Source organism: Octopus sinensis, linkage group LG20, assembly GCF_006345805.1.
Source record: "Octopus sinensis linkage group LG20, ASM634580v1, whole genome shotgun sequence".
Taxonomy (NCBI): Eukaryota; Metazoa; Mollusca; class Cephalopoda; order Octopoda; family Octopodidae; genus Octopus; species Octopus sinensis.
The window spans coordinates 30,584,783-30,602,055 of NC_043016.1; the positions used below are offsets into that span (position 1 = coordinate 30,584,783).

Genomic DNA, 17,273 nt, shown 5'->3' on the forward strand with positions numbered 1-17,273 from the left:
AGAAATGCAGTTGTCTCAACACTCCAAATATTACATTCCTTTGCAATCCCTTTCTTCAGTTGATATTTTTGCTTCAAGCACCATCATATAAGAATTCAAAGTGAACAATAACTATAGTAATTTCTTCACTTCACCTGCTTCTGTCTAGTGGAGCATGAAAAGGAAGAAAGGAAGGATGGATGGTTGTTTGGTTAATTGGTTGGATGAATGGGTGTGTGTGTGTGTGTGTGTGTGTGTGTGTGTGTGTGTGTGTGCGCGTGTGTATTGTATAGAAAGCATAACTGCAATCTAGCTTTGTCTTTTTTAATTAAGACTTTTTGTTGTTTCATATTTTTTGTATCAGTTTCTTGTTCTTTGTTTGGAGAAGTCAAGTTCCCAAATCCATCATCCACATTTTTAGACCTTCACAGTCTTACCTTCAAGATGAAGTGATATTGGTGTGTATTGTTGCCTCTTATATATGATTGTTAAATACATTACAAGACTTTGAACTTCTGACCATTACATTTATATGTCTTCAGTCAGGTATTTATTTTCTGCTTGTGGTTACTATATGTTATCTTATGATTTTTTATCTTTTATTTGTTTCAGTCATTGGACGGTGGCCACACTGGGGCACTGCCTTGAAGTATTTTAGTTGAATGAATCAACTCACAGTACTTATTATTTTTGAAGAATGGTACTTATTATAGTGGACTCTTTTGCTGAACTGCTAGTGACAGGGATGTAAACAAATCAACACTGGTTGTCAAATGGTTGTGGGGGACGAACACAGACACAAATACACACACACACACACACACATGCACATGATGGGCTTCTTTTAGTTTCTGTCTACCATATTCAATCGCAAAGTTGATCATATACTATAGAAGGAGATGCTTGCCCAAGGTGCCACACAATGGGACTGAACCCAGAACCATGTGGTTGAGAAGCAAGCTTCTTACCCACACTGCTACACCACTGGTCTCCCACCACCCTCATACAACAAAGAGGCAACAATATATGCTGATATCACTTTCATGAAGATGAGATTATGAGGGTTCAGAAACAATAATGAAGGTGTTTGAGAACTTTGTTGTTCCAAACAAACTGCTTAGAACTAATATAAAACTTTGAGAAAAGCCTTGATAAAAATGGTAAAATTTAAATACACTTATGTTTTAAATACATGTCTCAAAGAAAAAAATTGCTGCTCTTATATACAATATACATATATATTATACACATACACACATGTATATATATATATTATATATTATTATATATATATATATATATATATATAATATATATATTATATATATATTATATATATATATATTATAATAATATATATATATATATATGCATGTGTGTGTATGTATACACACACACTCACACTCTCAGAAAACAACACATACACACATACACACATGCACACCACACACACACACACAATCAATGTAAATGTAATTTGGAGGTCAACGATAAGGTGGATCACTCAAAGTATACACCTCTAGGAAAATTGTTTTACAGTTTTACTGTTTCTGTGGTACAGTAATAAAAAAGATTAAGATTCATAAACTCAGAAATATGAAGTTTAATGGGAAAGATTAAAAAAGAAAAAAAAAAATTATATTTCCAACTTGACATATTTAAAAGAAGAGCTGTTCTCTACTTGTTCAAATACACTCAAGCACTCAGATATTGTCATACATAAGGAAGTATATCATAGTCCTGACTAAATATTTTCAGATCATTACTATTATTACTATGCAGTCATTTTCTCACGCTCATTACTGACATCATCTTCTGAATTACTATCTAAATATTGTTGCTGTTTAGCCCAAGGCCAATCTTACCTAATAAAACGTCTAATGAAATGCATACTAACTATATTATCGATTGCATCCTATCTTAATGTAGATAGTAGGGTATGATTTTAGAGAGAGTTGGTTGCTATATATATATATATATATATATATATGATATATATACAAATTGAGATAGAGTTCACTGTCTTTGGCTTGCAGGCTATACAAGCTGTCAGAATTGTTACCACAACAGACAGAATGCTAAGCAGCATTTCATCTGTCTTTACATTCTAAGTTCAAATTCTTCTCTGAGGTTGACTCTGCTTTTCATCCTTTCAGAGTCAATGAAATAAGAACCAATCAAATGTTGGGATCAATGTAATCAACAAGCCTCCACCCCACACAAATTTCAGGTCTTGTGCCAAAAGTAGAAAAGATTATTATTATTGTTATTGAGTGATACTGCATCTGGACATTTATTATTATTATTATTACTATTACTATTATTATTATTATTTTTTTTTTAGTCCTATATCAGAACTGCTTGAGCAGCACTATGTCAAAGGCATTCTAGCCATGGGCAATCTGTCTTTTTGTAAATCTAGGATTACATAATTAAATGTGTCCATCCTTTTGTAAGACAGTGGGATGTGATTTAAAGAATACTTGGTTGCTGTTTCTGAAAGGCTGAGCAACTGCAGAGAGGCTTCTTTCCTGTCCCACACTTTTCTACATATTTATCCTGTGGTGATATAATATATTGAATAAGAACAGGGAAATCCTATGTCACATCTATAAGTTGACGATGGTTATCCTACACCAAAATTATGTAAAATATTAAAAGGTCAGTTTGATCTCATCTATGATAAGGGAGATTAAATTAACTTGCCCCAATATATTTACTTCAATAGTTTACTGAAATCCCACACTTATCAATGTAATCTCAGATAATGCTATGTACCTGTCTTTCAGTACATATACCTACCTTTCAGTATTCCTGATAGAAGGCTGATACACATCTAATTCAGACATATTTAAACTTATTTCAGTTTTAGAAGTTATAATTTGCTTTGTTCCTTGTTTTTTTTTAGACCATTTCTAGATTAAGAACAACCAGATGAGTTTAATGTGAATTTTGAAGGCTTGATAGAGACTACTAATTGGAGGTTCTGATTATGACTAAATGTACCGTCAAAATCTTTGATTTCCATTACTTCTCACTCGTCTATAATGTCATATATGGAGTCTCAACTATATTAAGAAGCTTGTCCAATAGTAGTAGTATGTCATTTATGTTTATGCTCTACATATATTTTAAGTTATTCAAAATCCAGTACACCTTGCCTGCTAAGCAAGATACTTCTTCCAAGCAGGAAACATACTCAACAACTTATAATGAAATTCCTTACTGAAATTAGGTTTCATCCCAATAATTAAGATGCATTTTCCCTTCCATCAACACTTCAGACATTTCCTAAACTATCCTTTGATTAATGAATGTATAAATGTTATGCAGTGTAGTATGGGTTTCTTAGCTATTATCATATGCACATGCTTGGCTTTTAATTTGGTGTTCCAACTATGCTACAAAACAGGTATAGATCACAAGCAGATGTTGATAATAATGGTTTCAAATTTTGGCACAAGGCCAGCAAGGTCGAGGGAGAGGTCAGTCAACTGCATTGACTCTAGTGCTCAACTGGTACTTACTTTATTGATGCTTAAACGGATGAAAGGCAAAGTCAGAATTTGAACTTGGAATGTAGAGATGAACAAAATGCTGCCCAGTGTGCTAAGAATTCTGCCAGCTCACTGCCCTGAAGTTGTTGTTGATAATAATGTTCAGTTTGAATTGTTGAGACACAGATTGAAAGAAAATATACTTTGGGAGTGAGTTACAAAAAGAATACTGTTCTAAGACAGGGATCAAACCTAAGATTCGACCTAAGAATATGATCTAAATAATGAAGGAAAAGATGTTTTATGGTTGATTAACCTCATTTCAACTCTGAATAAACAGACTATGATTAAAAGCATTCTATTGGAAACCACCCTGTCTTTTATTTAGACATAGTATATCTAGGACTTCATTATGCAGTATAAAGATAGGCGCAGGAGTGGCTGTGTGGTAAGTAGCTTGTTTACCAACCACATGGTTCTGGGTTCAGTCCCACTACGTGGCATCTTGGGCAAGTGTCTTCTGCTATAGCCCCAGGCCGACCAATGCCTTGTGAGTGGATTTGGTAGATGGAAACTGAAAGAAGCCTGTCGTATATATGTATATATATATATGTATGTGTGTGTGTGTGTTTGTGTGTCTGTGTTTGTCCCCCTAGCATTGCTTGACAACCGATGCTGGTGTGTTTACGTTGCCGTCACTTGGCGGTTCGGCAAAAAGAGACCGATAGAATAAGTACTGGGCTTACAAAGAATAAATCCCGGGGTCGATTTGCTCGACTAAAGGCGGTGCTCCAGCATGGCCACAGTCAAATGACTGATACAAGTAAAAGAAAAAAAATATATACTGATCGTATACCAAAATCTAATCAATTCTAGTGCTTAAAAAATTTGCTGTAACATTTACTTTCTGTTACCAGGGTAGAGCATATAGTAAATATATGAACCAGATGCTTTACTGTGACTAGTTTACTGGTTCCATAGTCCAACTTCAAACTGTAGTTGGAGTTTGTTTTTTTCATGATTTATTGAGAGATAAGAGTATCAGTGAGCTTCAGTTGGGTTGAGTTAATGAATTATACAATTATACTCTTCATATTTGTGTCTAATGAGGAAACCCAGATATATAAAAAAAATTTTGCTAAACACTATCTAAAAATACTGAGAAATCACTAGTAGTTATACAACAATCAATAATTATATAATAAAAATGAGACAAGCCTAATTCTTACTAACTGTAAAGTAATTACAAAATAAAGGCTAAATCAAAACATCAATATATTGAAGAGTAACCCATAATATCACTATAGTAACAATTACTTACTATAAACTAAAAATTAATAAATATATAGTAAACTTTACTGGATGTATTGCAAACCACTAGCATATCCATTAGTAGATATATTACTATTCATTTACAATATAGTAGTCTTTAATAATTACATACTAGCCATTTGCAAGTACTCTGTAAAGCCAATATAACTTGGCATTATTAACTAAATAGGGGTCCATTACTAATCTTAGACTAATCATTTGTAAATCTATTCTTGTCATATAGACTCTAAATCAATAAATAGATATAAGGATCCTGGCATACTAACCTTAACTTTAGCATTAGTAGACATTGGCTTATCATATAGTAGTCAGTAGAAATAAAAATCAGACATTAGTAGTTATCTAGTAATACTTCATAAGTTATAAGTAAATTCAAAATTTGTGCATATGTTAGGTTCAGACATAAGTCAATAGAGTTAACAGCTTTAAAATAATAACAACGATCATTTACAGTCATCACCATTATAGATGATAAAACATCCCCATTAAACCTGAATTCTTATATTAGTATATAGGCATAAATTTGTGTAGGATGGTACAGTAAATCAAACTGACCCTACTACATTACTGACATTTAATTTATTGACCTCAGTAGAGGCGAAAGGTGATCCCCCTCACAACAGTGGGAGTTAAAGTTCACATAAACAAGGACAAAATAAAGTACTGTCTCTGCATTCCCCAATCCTCCTTTCCATTAAGAATATTATAATCCTTACCATAACTATCACCTTTATAATCCACATAAATCTGAAGCATTAAGATCAGAATTATGAAAATGATTATATCTACATTTTTTTGCTTTGTTATCATTTCTAATTGTGCCCATATCATTGTAATTGAAAGAAAAGTTGCATAGTTGGTGTTTCAGTATAATTTTACATAGTAGATATGAACAAAGTCCCCACCATATTGCAATAAAAAGAAAGAGCAATACCAAAATTAATATCACTAGTATTGATACTATCACTGCAAAATTCAGACACATTCATTCTCCTTTTTATTACAATAATCTTCATTGTACACAATTTTAAGTCTCATTTTCTATATTAACCATTCTATTATCCTTAAAATAACCCAGTAAAAACAGAGAATGTAATTAAAAAAAAAACCCAAAAAACAAAAAAAACTAATAACTTTCAGTGTAATTTCTATAGCTTCTACAAAGATCTAAACCAGATCACATATAAATAAAATAAAATGATCTAGAATTAAATAAGCATTTTCTCAAATAATATATGCAATAGAGTGAAAAATTTGAGAAGCTTTAAAAGTTTTCATTGCTCATCAATATTCTTTGTGTTTAAAGTATTTTGCAAAGAAAATCTGTGAGAAATGCAAGACAGAATTCCTTTTGTCAAACCATTCTTCACAAAGAACCTTGATTTTACTCAAATCAAAACAAAGCAAATCATTTATTCTTCACACATAAGCTATTTAAGATGAACTCACTTTTATCATCTAAATAAGCTGAACTCACCTTCGACTAAATATATTTTCTTCTTAAGCTGTCTATATGCTCACACTAGAAAGGGATTTTTCATCATATTACTACTGTTTGTATTTATAATTTAAACTTCTGAATAATGTTATTAATTTAAAGGTGTGTCAGATATGATTGAAAAAAAAAAAAGAAAAAAGAAAAAAAAGAAAAGGGAAAAAGAAAACCCAATCATGTGCATTAATTTAAAAAAATAGTCTTCTTTTCTTTCTCTAAATCTTCTTCATCCTTTTGTCGTGTCTCCTTATAAAAATTTCATTTAAACAATTCTTCAGGTAATACATCCTGGAGATATTGTTGATGTCTGGTGGTAACTCCTACCAGCTGAGAGAATTTATCCATCAATGTATGTCCCATTTGTTGGTTTAGAATGCATATGAGGTGAGTTGTTGCCCGTCTCAAGTTACAACTCCCACCTTGAACAGTAGCACTACTGCTCACACAGTTGATAAGGTGAAGTACTAAAGGTAAAATGTACATTTCCATTTGCTTTGGTTTTAACTTGTATTCTTTTTCTACTAATTCTGCAAAGAGAATAAAAGTAAAATTTTAGTGACATATACAAGCCAATGTGAATTTCCCTCTCTCTCTCTCTCTCTCTCTCTCTTGCTCTCTCTCTCTTGACAACAAAGTGTAAGCTAGGTTAAAAAATTAATTTTCAAATTTTCTTGTAATGTACATCATAAACAATACTAAAAACAAAGAGAAGGAATCAATGAGGGAGCTTATGTATGTTACTTGATCTGTTAGAGGAAACAGCTAATTCTCCTCCAAATTACACTCGCTGACATTAGAAAAAAAAAGCTTACATTTGACAATGTTAATTGATTGAATCGTTATGGCCAAAATGTACATGAATTTAGGTCTGCTTGGTACAGACTGACCTGGAGCTAACTAAGAACAACAACTTTAACTGATAGTAAAATACTATTATGAAAGTAAAATAAATACCAGCAATTTTCGGTATAATTTCAGAACATTTTCGGGCATTGCTTGTGACTTGGTTTGTAAAAGGACGGAGTAAAATGCTTGGTTCTATTGAAAAGTAAATAAATAAATAAATACAAGCACAAATTGAGTTTCCTACATATTTAAAAATATTTTTGATATGATAAATTTAAATTACTTGCAATAGTTGTTAATTATGGTATTTGAATAAATTAAGACTAATCTTTACAACAAGAAATTGATGCATGCATTACACTCACACACACACACACACACACACAATATAATATGCTTAATGTTTTTACACCATTGTCAAGTCAGTTCTTGTGGCATTTAGTCTGAGATAACATCTTTTATGGACATGCTGTATTAAAAAATACTATATATATCGATATCATTATTTCATATGAAACTGTCATTAACCTAGCGAGTATGACATTGTTGTTAGAGAAAAAAGGACAAATACTGCAACCTGTATGAGAACAAAACTCTTGCCTTTACTGAGGAGATGGAGGCTATAAGAAGGATGGTGGTGGTTTCTGAGATGGAGTGAAGAAAATTGAAGCTGCAGAATTTGTTGTTCTTAGAAGTAAGAATTACTAGGTGAAAACTTTAAGCATTTTATCAGTTACAAACTATGAATTATTAATTTCAAAGGGCCACTGCTTCTGTAACCAAGTATCAGGACCATTTCCTCCAGTGGTATTTGAGGCATTTGGAGAGGCTCGGCTGCTAACAGTGAAGTTCTTGTCACTGTTGGTGGCTTGCCTTATTGAGTTATTAGGTGATGCTCGCAAGGGCATTTGATTGTTCCAACTCCTTAGCCTTGCCATCATCTGCAGTAATGCCAAGAGCATGTTGGCTTGCTTCAATAGGTTCTGTTGAACCTTGTGGTGCACATCCAATTGAAGCACTTAGTGCTGAATTGATGATTTTTTCTTTCCTTCTTACTGCTTTTCTTTTCTTTTTTGTCTTTCTTCACTCATGTTTGTGTTTCCTTCAGTTTTAGATTTGTACATCTTTTAAGGTGCAGGCATGGCTGTATGGTAAGAAACTTGGTTTCAGTCCCACTATGTGGCACTTTGGGCAATTGTCTTCTATTATAGCCTCAGGCCAACCAGAGCTTTGTGAGTGGATTTGTATGTATGTATGTATGTATGTATTGGGTTGTCCGGAAAGTTTGTGCCGATTTTTAAAGGAAAGAAAAGGGTCAATAAATACTTGCCATTACATTTTTAATCAACCAAATATGAACCATTTTGTTCCACAATGCGTCTCCATCTTTCCTTTAACTTGAAAATATCCTCTTCCCAGAATTGAGGTGGTTTCATTGCAAAGAATTCATCAAGGTATCTTTTTACATCATCCAAGGAATTGAAATTTTTACCATTAAGACTATTCTGCAGAGATCTGAATAAGTGGAAATCTGAAGGAGCAATATCTGGTGAATATGGAGGGTGGGGTAGCACATCCCAGCCGAGCTGCAGCAATTTTTGTCTGGTTCCCAAAGCATCAAGTGCCAAAAATGAACTTTCTTATCTTCCATTTTAAAGTGTTTCAGAATTAACACAGGTTATAGGAAGATAAACCTTCTTCCACGAAAAGATAGCTTAAACTGTGCTCTAAATGGAGGTGTAGTCAAATAAGTCGAAAGGTAAGCTACTATAAATTGGCACGAACTTTCCGGACAACCCAATATTTGTGTGTGTGTGTGTGTGTCTCTGTGTCTGTGTTTGTCTCCCTCCACTACTTGACAACTGGCGTTGGTATGTTACATCCCTGTAACTTAGCAGTTCAGCAAAGGAGACCGATAGAATAAGTACTAAGCTTCTAAAAATAATTAGCCCTAGGTGAATTTGTTTGATTAAAAAAAACCTTCAAGGCGGTGCCCCAGCATGGCCACAGTCAAATGATTGAAAATGAATAAAAAATAAAAGATACCATATACATACATACTACATAACGATTAAATTCAAATCTGCAGAATTTCTTCCCGGAAAAAGCTTTTAAAAAAAATTAATATACAAAAAAATAAAATGGAAAAATTGTAATTAGTTTCAAATAAATGTCTTTAATATTCTTGATGCACACCACAGTGAATAAAATAGTAAACGATAAAATATCCTCAGAGAAACTTACCTAAACAATGTATTAACAAATCCAAAATTTTTATGGTGATATTGTGAATTTCAAGGTTTTTGGAGGATAAGTTGGTGCTAACATAGTTCACAGTTAAGTTGATAACTTGTCCCATCGATGGGTAAATGATTGGTATCACTTCAAGTAATATCTTTAAGGCTAGTAAATTCACTTTACTATTGGCATCCTGTAGCCGTGGCAAAAAGTTATCAAAGATCTGTCGAAAGATTTTAACAAAATGTTTACTTGCAATACTAACTGAAATTTATGTTTAGCTTTCATTTCATTTCATTTCATTTCATTTCTTTCTTTCTTTCTTTCTTTCCTTCCTTCCTCCTTCCTTTTTTCTTTCATTCTTTTTCTTCCTTTCTTTCTGTGTGTGTCTGTGTGCGAGTGTAAGTGTGTGTGTGTGTGTGTATGAATATAAACATGTGCACGAGTATGTCAGAATATGTACATGTGCATGAGTGTGTGTGAGTATGCGTGGGTATGTATGTACATGAAAATATGTGTATTTAAAAAACTAGTCTTTTTGTCAAACACCATTAATTAAAAATACAAGTAAATTTTGACAATATTGAAAATATTGCAAAAAGAAAAGAAAAAAAGTAACTTTGAAATGTCCAACACCTAACCCCATAATTATACATTGTTATGTGAATAATGAGCCTCCATAGAGCTATGAAATTAATTAAGAAAATACTACTTGTGTGCTCATAAAGCTTCAGCTTTAAAATACATTGCAAATATAGAAATAAATACAATTAGATAAAATTTGTTTTAACAACATAGGCCAATGGTTCCCAAACTTTTTCGGATTGCCGCCCCCTTGACACCCAGGTCACATTCTTAAAACTCCCACCCCAACCAACCATCACAAATATAGACCTCTTTCTCAAGCAAATTCAAAGCATCTGTATTTCACAAATAAAACTTAACCTAATAAACCCATCATTTTGTTGTTTTTACATAAATCACTACCCCTTTATCGCCCCACTCTTCTTCAACACCCTCTTGGAACTTTCCACCGTCCCCAGTGGGGAGCAATACCGCCCACTTTGGCAACCACTGACATAGGCCAATAGCTTAATAGATATAAAACAATAACAGTAAAACATGTAATATTGATTTCATATTTTGACACAGGGCCAGTAGTTTGGGGGAAGAGGATAAGTTGATTACATTGACTCCAGTACATAACTGGTACTTATTTTATTGACTCTGAAAGGATGAAAGGCGAAGTTGACTCCAGCAGCGTTTAAACTCAGAACATTAAGTCAGAAGAAATGAAGCATGGTAATTTGTCTGGTATACAAACAGTTCTACCAGCTCTCCGCCTTAGTCAAACATGTAATACTGAATTCAAATATTAAGTATTATATATATGAAAGAAAATATCTTAAATAAAATTTTGAAATGTCAATTAAGAATATAGAACAAACATGCAAAAAATAAAAACTCAGTTATGCTTTGTATTTTGGATCATTTCCTAATTTAGTTGCAGAAATCTTCAAAAACTAAAATGAATCTATCAAGTATGGATATTTAAACATCTATGTATCTATATATACACACATAAATAAGTGAAGAAATATATATATATATATATATATATGCCTATGTATATGTATATATATAATATATATATATATATATATATATATATATATATATTATGTGTTGTGTGTGTGTTGTGTGTTTGTGTGTGTATGTGTTTGTCCCCCTAGCATTGATTGACAACCGATGCTGGTGTGTTTATGTCCCCATTACTCAGCGGTTCGCAAAAGAGACCGATAGAATAAGTACTGGGCTTACAAAAAGAATAAGTCCTGGGGTCGAGTTGCTCGATTAAAGGCGGTGCTCCAGCATGGCTGCAGTCAAATGACTGAAACAAGTAAAAGAGTAAAAGAGAAAAGAGAGTATATATATATATAGCCATCCATCCATCCATCTTTTCCACTCACTATTCTTGGGGTGGGTCATGAGGAGTAGAGTTTTCAGGCACTTCTTCCATAGGGTCCTACCAGTAGCATTAGGCTTTGTAGCTTGATTCCCAAGCATGAGAAACCGAGACTATGAATGTTATCCTACCATCTTATTCTTGGTCTTCCCTTATGTCACTCACCAGTTGGCTCAGCTTAAAGAATCTGTCTTGTGATTCTTTTGTGTGACATTGTGAATCACATGCTTCACTTCTCAATGTGGAGAAGCAGCAGCTTAGTTTGGAGAGACTCCCTGATCCCTGACCCATGAACCATGCTGAGTAATGTTACTCCGGAGTCCTTCGAAGAAACCTTATCTTAGCTCTTTGCATTTACAATCGTACTCTTTCACTCATTATCCAACATTTATGACCATAGGTGACGATAGGCACAGAAACCAAACTGAAGATTGTAAGTATGGCCTTTTTACCAATTTTTCTTCTTCTGGGGATTGAATGCTGGAGTTTAAAAGGTAAAAAGTAAAGGTTACCTTCTTGAGTCATACTGGCTCATAAGGGCTGGTTTCCCAGCTTCTGTGGCATATAAATTCCCCATCTGCATGGGATACGAGACCGTTACAGGATTACACATTTTTGCCAGCTGAGTGGACTGGAGCAGTGTGAAATGAAGTGTTTTGCTCAAGAACACAATGCATTGTCCAGGAATTGAAACCACAATCTTATGATCATGAGTCCAACACCCTAACCACTAGGCCTCGTGCCTCCACAATGCACTCTGCAATTCTAGCATCCAATTCTGCCTCCTGCTTTCCATCACTCATAAAAATGCCCTGAGATACTTAGACTTATTCCTTTGTTTCACTGATGTTCCACTATCATGCAGGCAAAGCACACTGAGAATTCTTTCTTGAGAGGACTAATGTCTCAGTCTTTGCAACACTAATTTTCATTCCAGCCGTGTAGCACTCGGCAACAAACCCATTCAGTGCATGCTAGAGATTGCCATCTGATGAACTAAGTACTACCATGTTGGCTGCAGTCGCCATATTTCATTCCATAACGGCTGCCTCTGAAGAGCATAGGGTTACATAATCGGAGTGTTACCTAACACTCCATTGAACGCTAGTGCAAAACAAATTGTTAAGGTCGACCATAATGGATACTGTACACTTTGATTAATATGTGTATGTGTGTGCATGCATGTGTGTGTACATGTGTGTGTGTGTGTGTGTGTGTGTGTATCATCATCAATGCCCCACTTTTCTGTGCCTACATGAGCTAGAGAGAATTCGTTGAGGTGGATTTTCTACAGCTGGTTGCCCTTCCTGTTGCCAACTGTCACTTGTTTCCATATAAGGAGATATTATCTCATCACCAGATATGTTTTCACCGAATATTGGAAACAAACGACACTGCTAGTATGATGGTGATACTTGTTTACAACTATCATGGAACATCAAAGCAACGGGACTGTAAAACACACACACACACACACACAAGGTATTGATCTGTCCAGGTTTATAGTAGAAGATACTTGCCTCAAGGTACCACACAGTTGGATTAAACCCAGAGTCATAAAGTTGAGAAGCAAATCTCTTACCCACAGACCTTCACCAGCACCAATCAAATATGGAAAATCATTCTGTGATTATTCAGCTAAAATCATAGACTTTTATGATTCCTAAGTGCTGTATTACAGTCAGCTACACATCCAGTTGACCAAGAGGAGCATATTTATATTGTTAAGGCACTGCAGTACTGTGCAATAATGTTAATGTAAAATTGATATGAGCTCAAAACAAAAATGCATGCACAATAACTTTACGGTCTGCCATAAATTAACTGTGGGGTGTAATCACAACAAGAAATAGACTTTTGAGTGATGCTTATAGTAATTCGAAGAGCTTAATTGTCTACAAGTGAAGATATTTCTGGTTTCTCCTTTTCATTTCTCTTCTACTATGCCTTGTTCCATTTCAATTTATTACCTTGCATTTTGCATGCGCGCGTGTGTGTGTGTGCAGTAGAATATGGGGTGAGAATGTGTGCATATAATATACATACAGGCGGAGGAGTGGCTGTGTGGTAAGTAGCTTGCCTACCAACCACATGGTTCTGGGTTCAGTCCCACTGCGTGGCATCTTGGGCAAGTGTCTTCTGCTATAGCCTCGGGCCAACCAATGCCTTGTGAGTGGATTTGGTAGACGGAAACTGAAAGAAGCCTGTTGTATATATGTATATATATGTATGTGTATGTATGTTTGTGTGTCTGTGTTTGTCCCTCTAGCATTGCTTGACAACCGATGCTGGTGTGTTTACGTCCCCGTCACTTAGCGGTTCGGCAAAAGAGACCGATAGAATAAGTACTGGGCTTACAAAGAATAAGTCCCGGGGTCGATTTGTTCGACTAAAGGCAGTGCTCCAGCATGGCCGCAGTCAAATGACTGAAACAAGTAAAAGAGTAAAAGAGTATACATAGATAAACACACACACACACACACACACACATATATATGTATTCACAGGCATGGCTATGTGATAAGAAATCTTCTTCTCAACCACATAGTTTTGGGTTCAGTCCCACTGAGTGGATTCTTGATCAAGGGTCATCTACTATAGACTTAAGCCAACCAATGCCTTGTGAATGGATCTGGTAGATGTAAACTGAAAGAATCTTATTGCATATATATATGTGTGTGGCGAGCTGGCAGAAACGTTAGCACGCCGGGCGAAATGCTTAGTGGTATTTCGTCTGCCGTTACGTTCCGAGTTCAAATTCCGCCGGGGTCAACTTTGCCTTTCATCCTTTCGGGGTCGATAAATTAAGTACCAGTTACGCACTGGGGTCGATGTAATCGACTTAATCCCTTTGTCTGTCCTTGTTTGTCCCCTCTGTGTTTAGCCCCTTGTGGGTAGTAAAGAAATATATATATGTGTGTGTGTACATATGTACATATACACACATACATATGTACATACATATACATATATTATAGATTGAGATACAGGGGTCTTGTCTGGGACCCCTGTATGTCAGTCTATATTTGCTCTACATAGACATATGCATTTTGGAATCAGGATGATCCCAGGATGGAAAATCTGCCCTTCTTTCAGCATTGGGATCTAATTTGAAAGCATTCAGGTTGCTATTTCTAGCAGGTAAAGCTTAGCTGATTCATGCCATCTTGGTTGACATTTGTCAGATGATGTCAGAGATCAAAGGAGAGATAAATGACATCCGCTTTGTTAATTTTATGCCAAGAAAAGAAGTTTGGGACAAATTAACCAACAATTGGAATTCAACTTGAGACTGGAACAATAGAATGATTTGCATTTCAGAATTAATTCTCATCCGTCCTTAACCTTTCGTCAAACACTACTGGGACATATAGTCATTATAGACATATTATAATCATGTTATTTAGATGTCTTTAGTTTTGGGCCACAGGCCCCCAATTAACTCTCCACAGGAGCTTGCTTAAAAGTCCTCACGGAGTGTGGTTTTTAAGCTAGTATATATATATATATATATATATATATATATATATATATAATATATATATATATATATGTATGTTTGTTTATGCATATGTATATATCTTTATGTTGTGTCTGTCTTTCTTAACTGCCTGACAAATAGTATTGGCTTGTTTACATCTCCATAGCCTAGTGGATTGGTAAAAGACCCCAACAAAATAAGTACTAGGCTTAAAAAATAAAAAAAAACTGGAATCAACTCCTTTGACTGAAACCCTCCAAGGTGGTGCCCCAGCATGGCCGTAGCCTTATGGCTAAAACAAATAATCGTCTTCAGACTAATCAATAAAAATGTAGTAAATGCAAGAGTGATATGTTGAGTTCAATTTCTATGGCAAGTGTCAAAATAACATTCAGTAAACCACCTGATTACGAAAGAAATCAATGGCAGATGTGTTAGAAGATGTACATGTCAAGACACGTGATGGATAAATGAAAGTGCATGTGTAGCCAGTGCTTTGAATTATAAGAATTAGAGAGAAGAAGAATCAAACCTGAGTGATGTTTGTTGCAATGATATTAGGGTTTGAATCACACAGTTCTTTGAAATTTTCAAGACCTTTTTGTCGAACACGCCAATCATTAGCAGAAAGAAGTTTGTTCATTTCTTTTATTTCTTCTTGTACCATTTCAATATTTTTATATGATATAGGTCGTTTTGCACTAGCATGAACATTTACTAAGCTGCAATGGGGAAAACAAAAAAAAAAAAAAAAGATATGTGGTTTATAAACTGCCAGTATGTTTTATGTATTTATTTTGCAAGATTCTTGATGTGAAATCCTGTGTTGAAACAGAAATTTGTTATACTTTGGGATGGTCATATTTTACTTATTAAACATGCACACACTATGTATTTTTAGTTGTCACTTCAGCTTTATTATTATTATTATTATTATTATTATTATTATTATTATTATTATTATTATTATCGCCATCATTATAATTGTTTCTTTGTTAAAGCTCATTTTTTTCACACATCCTGAGACCTCTTTAGCCATTCTTTGTCAAACATGTCTCCTCTTGTTCTACTTATTCTACTTCATGTGATGAAAGAGTTTTGACAAAGAACCAATAATAACAATAATCATAATAAATAATAATAACAACAAGAGAACTCAGAGAGCGCAAATCTCCACCAAATTAGCCACATCACCCTCTGAGGCCCTGCCTCCAAGCATTGTGTTGGGTTACTAGCCCTCTGCAATAAAACGTGAGGGGATTAACACATCGTGCATTAGATTGTTTTTTAGCTTGCTATCACCATGATTAATGCTCAAATAGATAAGACAGCAAAGTGGATGGAAACACAGCCAAACTACTTGCTGTATTTAATACACTCCAACACAGAGCTCTTGTACTGTGTCTTCAACACTATTTCTATACATCTGATGATATATAGTTGATGTAAGCAACTTTAAAAAATATAAAAGGAAGAAAAAAACAATTTAGTATCTTACAAGTAACAACAAATAGTTGTTATGCATTTTACACTTGCAAGTAACAACAAATAGTTGTTGTGCATTTTACACTTACAAGTAAATCTAAATACCTTATTAATAGGTGTTATGTGGGAAAAGCAATATACTTTCAATTAATCCTTTGTAAAATATGATAAACTAAATACATGCTTAATTCAAGTAAAGATATTAGTCAGTTAAAGCTTGGTATTAAAGGGACAGCATAAAAACATTCATTGTTGTTCTATAGAGGAAATTCAATTATTTGAGATTAATTATGTTTTATGAAATAAACAGGTTTAACAATATAAACAAATCTTTCAATGACTGTAAGACATTTCAAGTCAATTTGCATTTACTTTTCTATGCTAACAAATAATTAGATACTTCTGAAAAGAAAGAAAAAAAAACCTCATTAATTATTAATCCTCATCTTCATCATCCCCCACTGCCTCCTCCTCCTCTACCACCGTCACCCCCACCTCCTCTCATCATCATCATCATTTTACATGTTTTCTATACTAACATGGTTAGATGCATTGTCAAAATCCAAGTCATTTCTTATTTGGAGTCACTGTCCTCCATAGTGAGTCAAAGAATCACGTTTTGCTTGTATGTTCCATTTTTTTTTTGCATTATTTCTACCATTAGATTCATCTCCTAATGCCAGCCAACTTACAGAGTGTAGCAGGGCACATTTTATTGTGGTCCTAATTCTGGAGGGGTTGTCATGCCTGCAGCAAGACTAAAGTGTCTTCTGTATCCTATTTTGAGTTTTATCAATCACTTTATCTTGGCAAGACTAAAGAGCCCTTTCTTTAATCTACGTTGTCTCTAGTCTTTCAAGATAGACATGATCAAGAGGATAAACAGAAGAGAGAAAGGGAATGATAGAGAGGCTGAAAGAAGAGAGATAAATATGAGGTGGAGAAACAGAGAGA

The 17,273-nt window shown here is 34.3% G+C and overlaps 1 protein-coding gene across 3 annotated transcripts in view; it reads right to left on the minus strand.

Annotated features, from left to right (window-relative positions):
• Nucleotides 1-5,254: 5,254 nt before the first annotated feature.
• Nucleotides 5,255-17,273, minus strand: part of LOC115222507 (TOG array regulator of axonemal microtubules protein 1-like) — a 108,108-nt gene continuing 96,089 nt past the window's right edge. For all 3 annotated transcript variants that reach the window (XM_036511566.1, XM_036511567.1, XM_029792738.2), the window contains 4 exons: nt 15,367-15,556; nt 9,394-9,610; nt 7,258-7,341; nt 5,255-6,830 (listed from right to left, as the gene is read on the minus strand). In XM_036511566.1, coding sequence (XP_036367459.1) covers nt 6,562-6,830; nt 7,258-7,341; nt 9,394-9,610; nt 15,367-15,556 — 760 coding nt within the window. In that variant the 3' untranslated portion in view covers nt 5,255-6,561. The remainder of the gene's footprint in view (nt 6,831-7,257; nt 7,342-9,393; nt 9,611-15,366; nt 15,557-17,273) is intronic.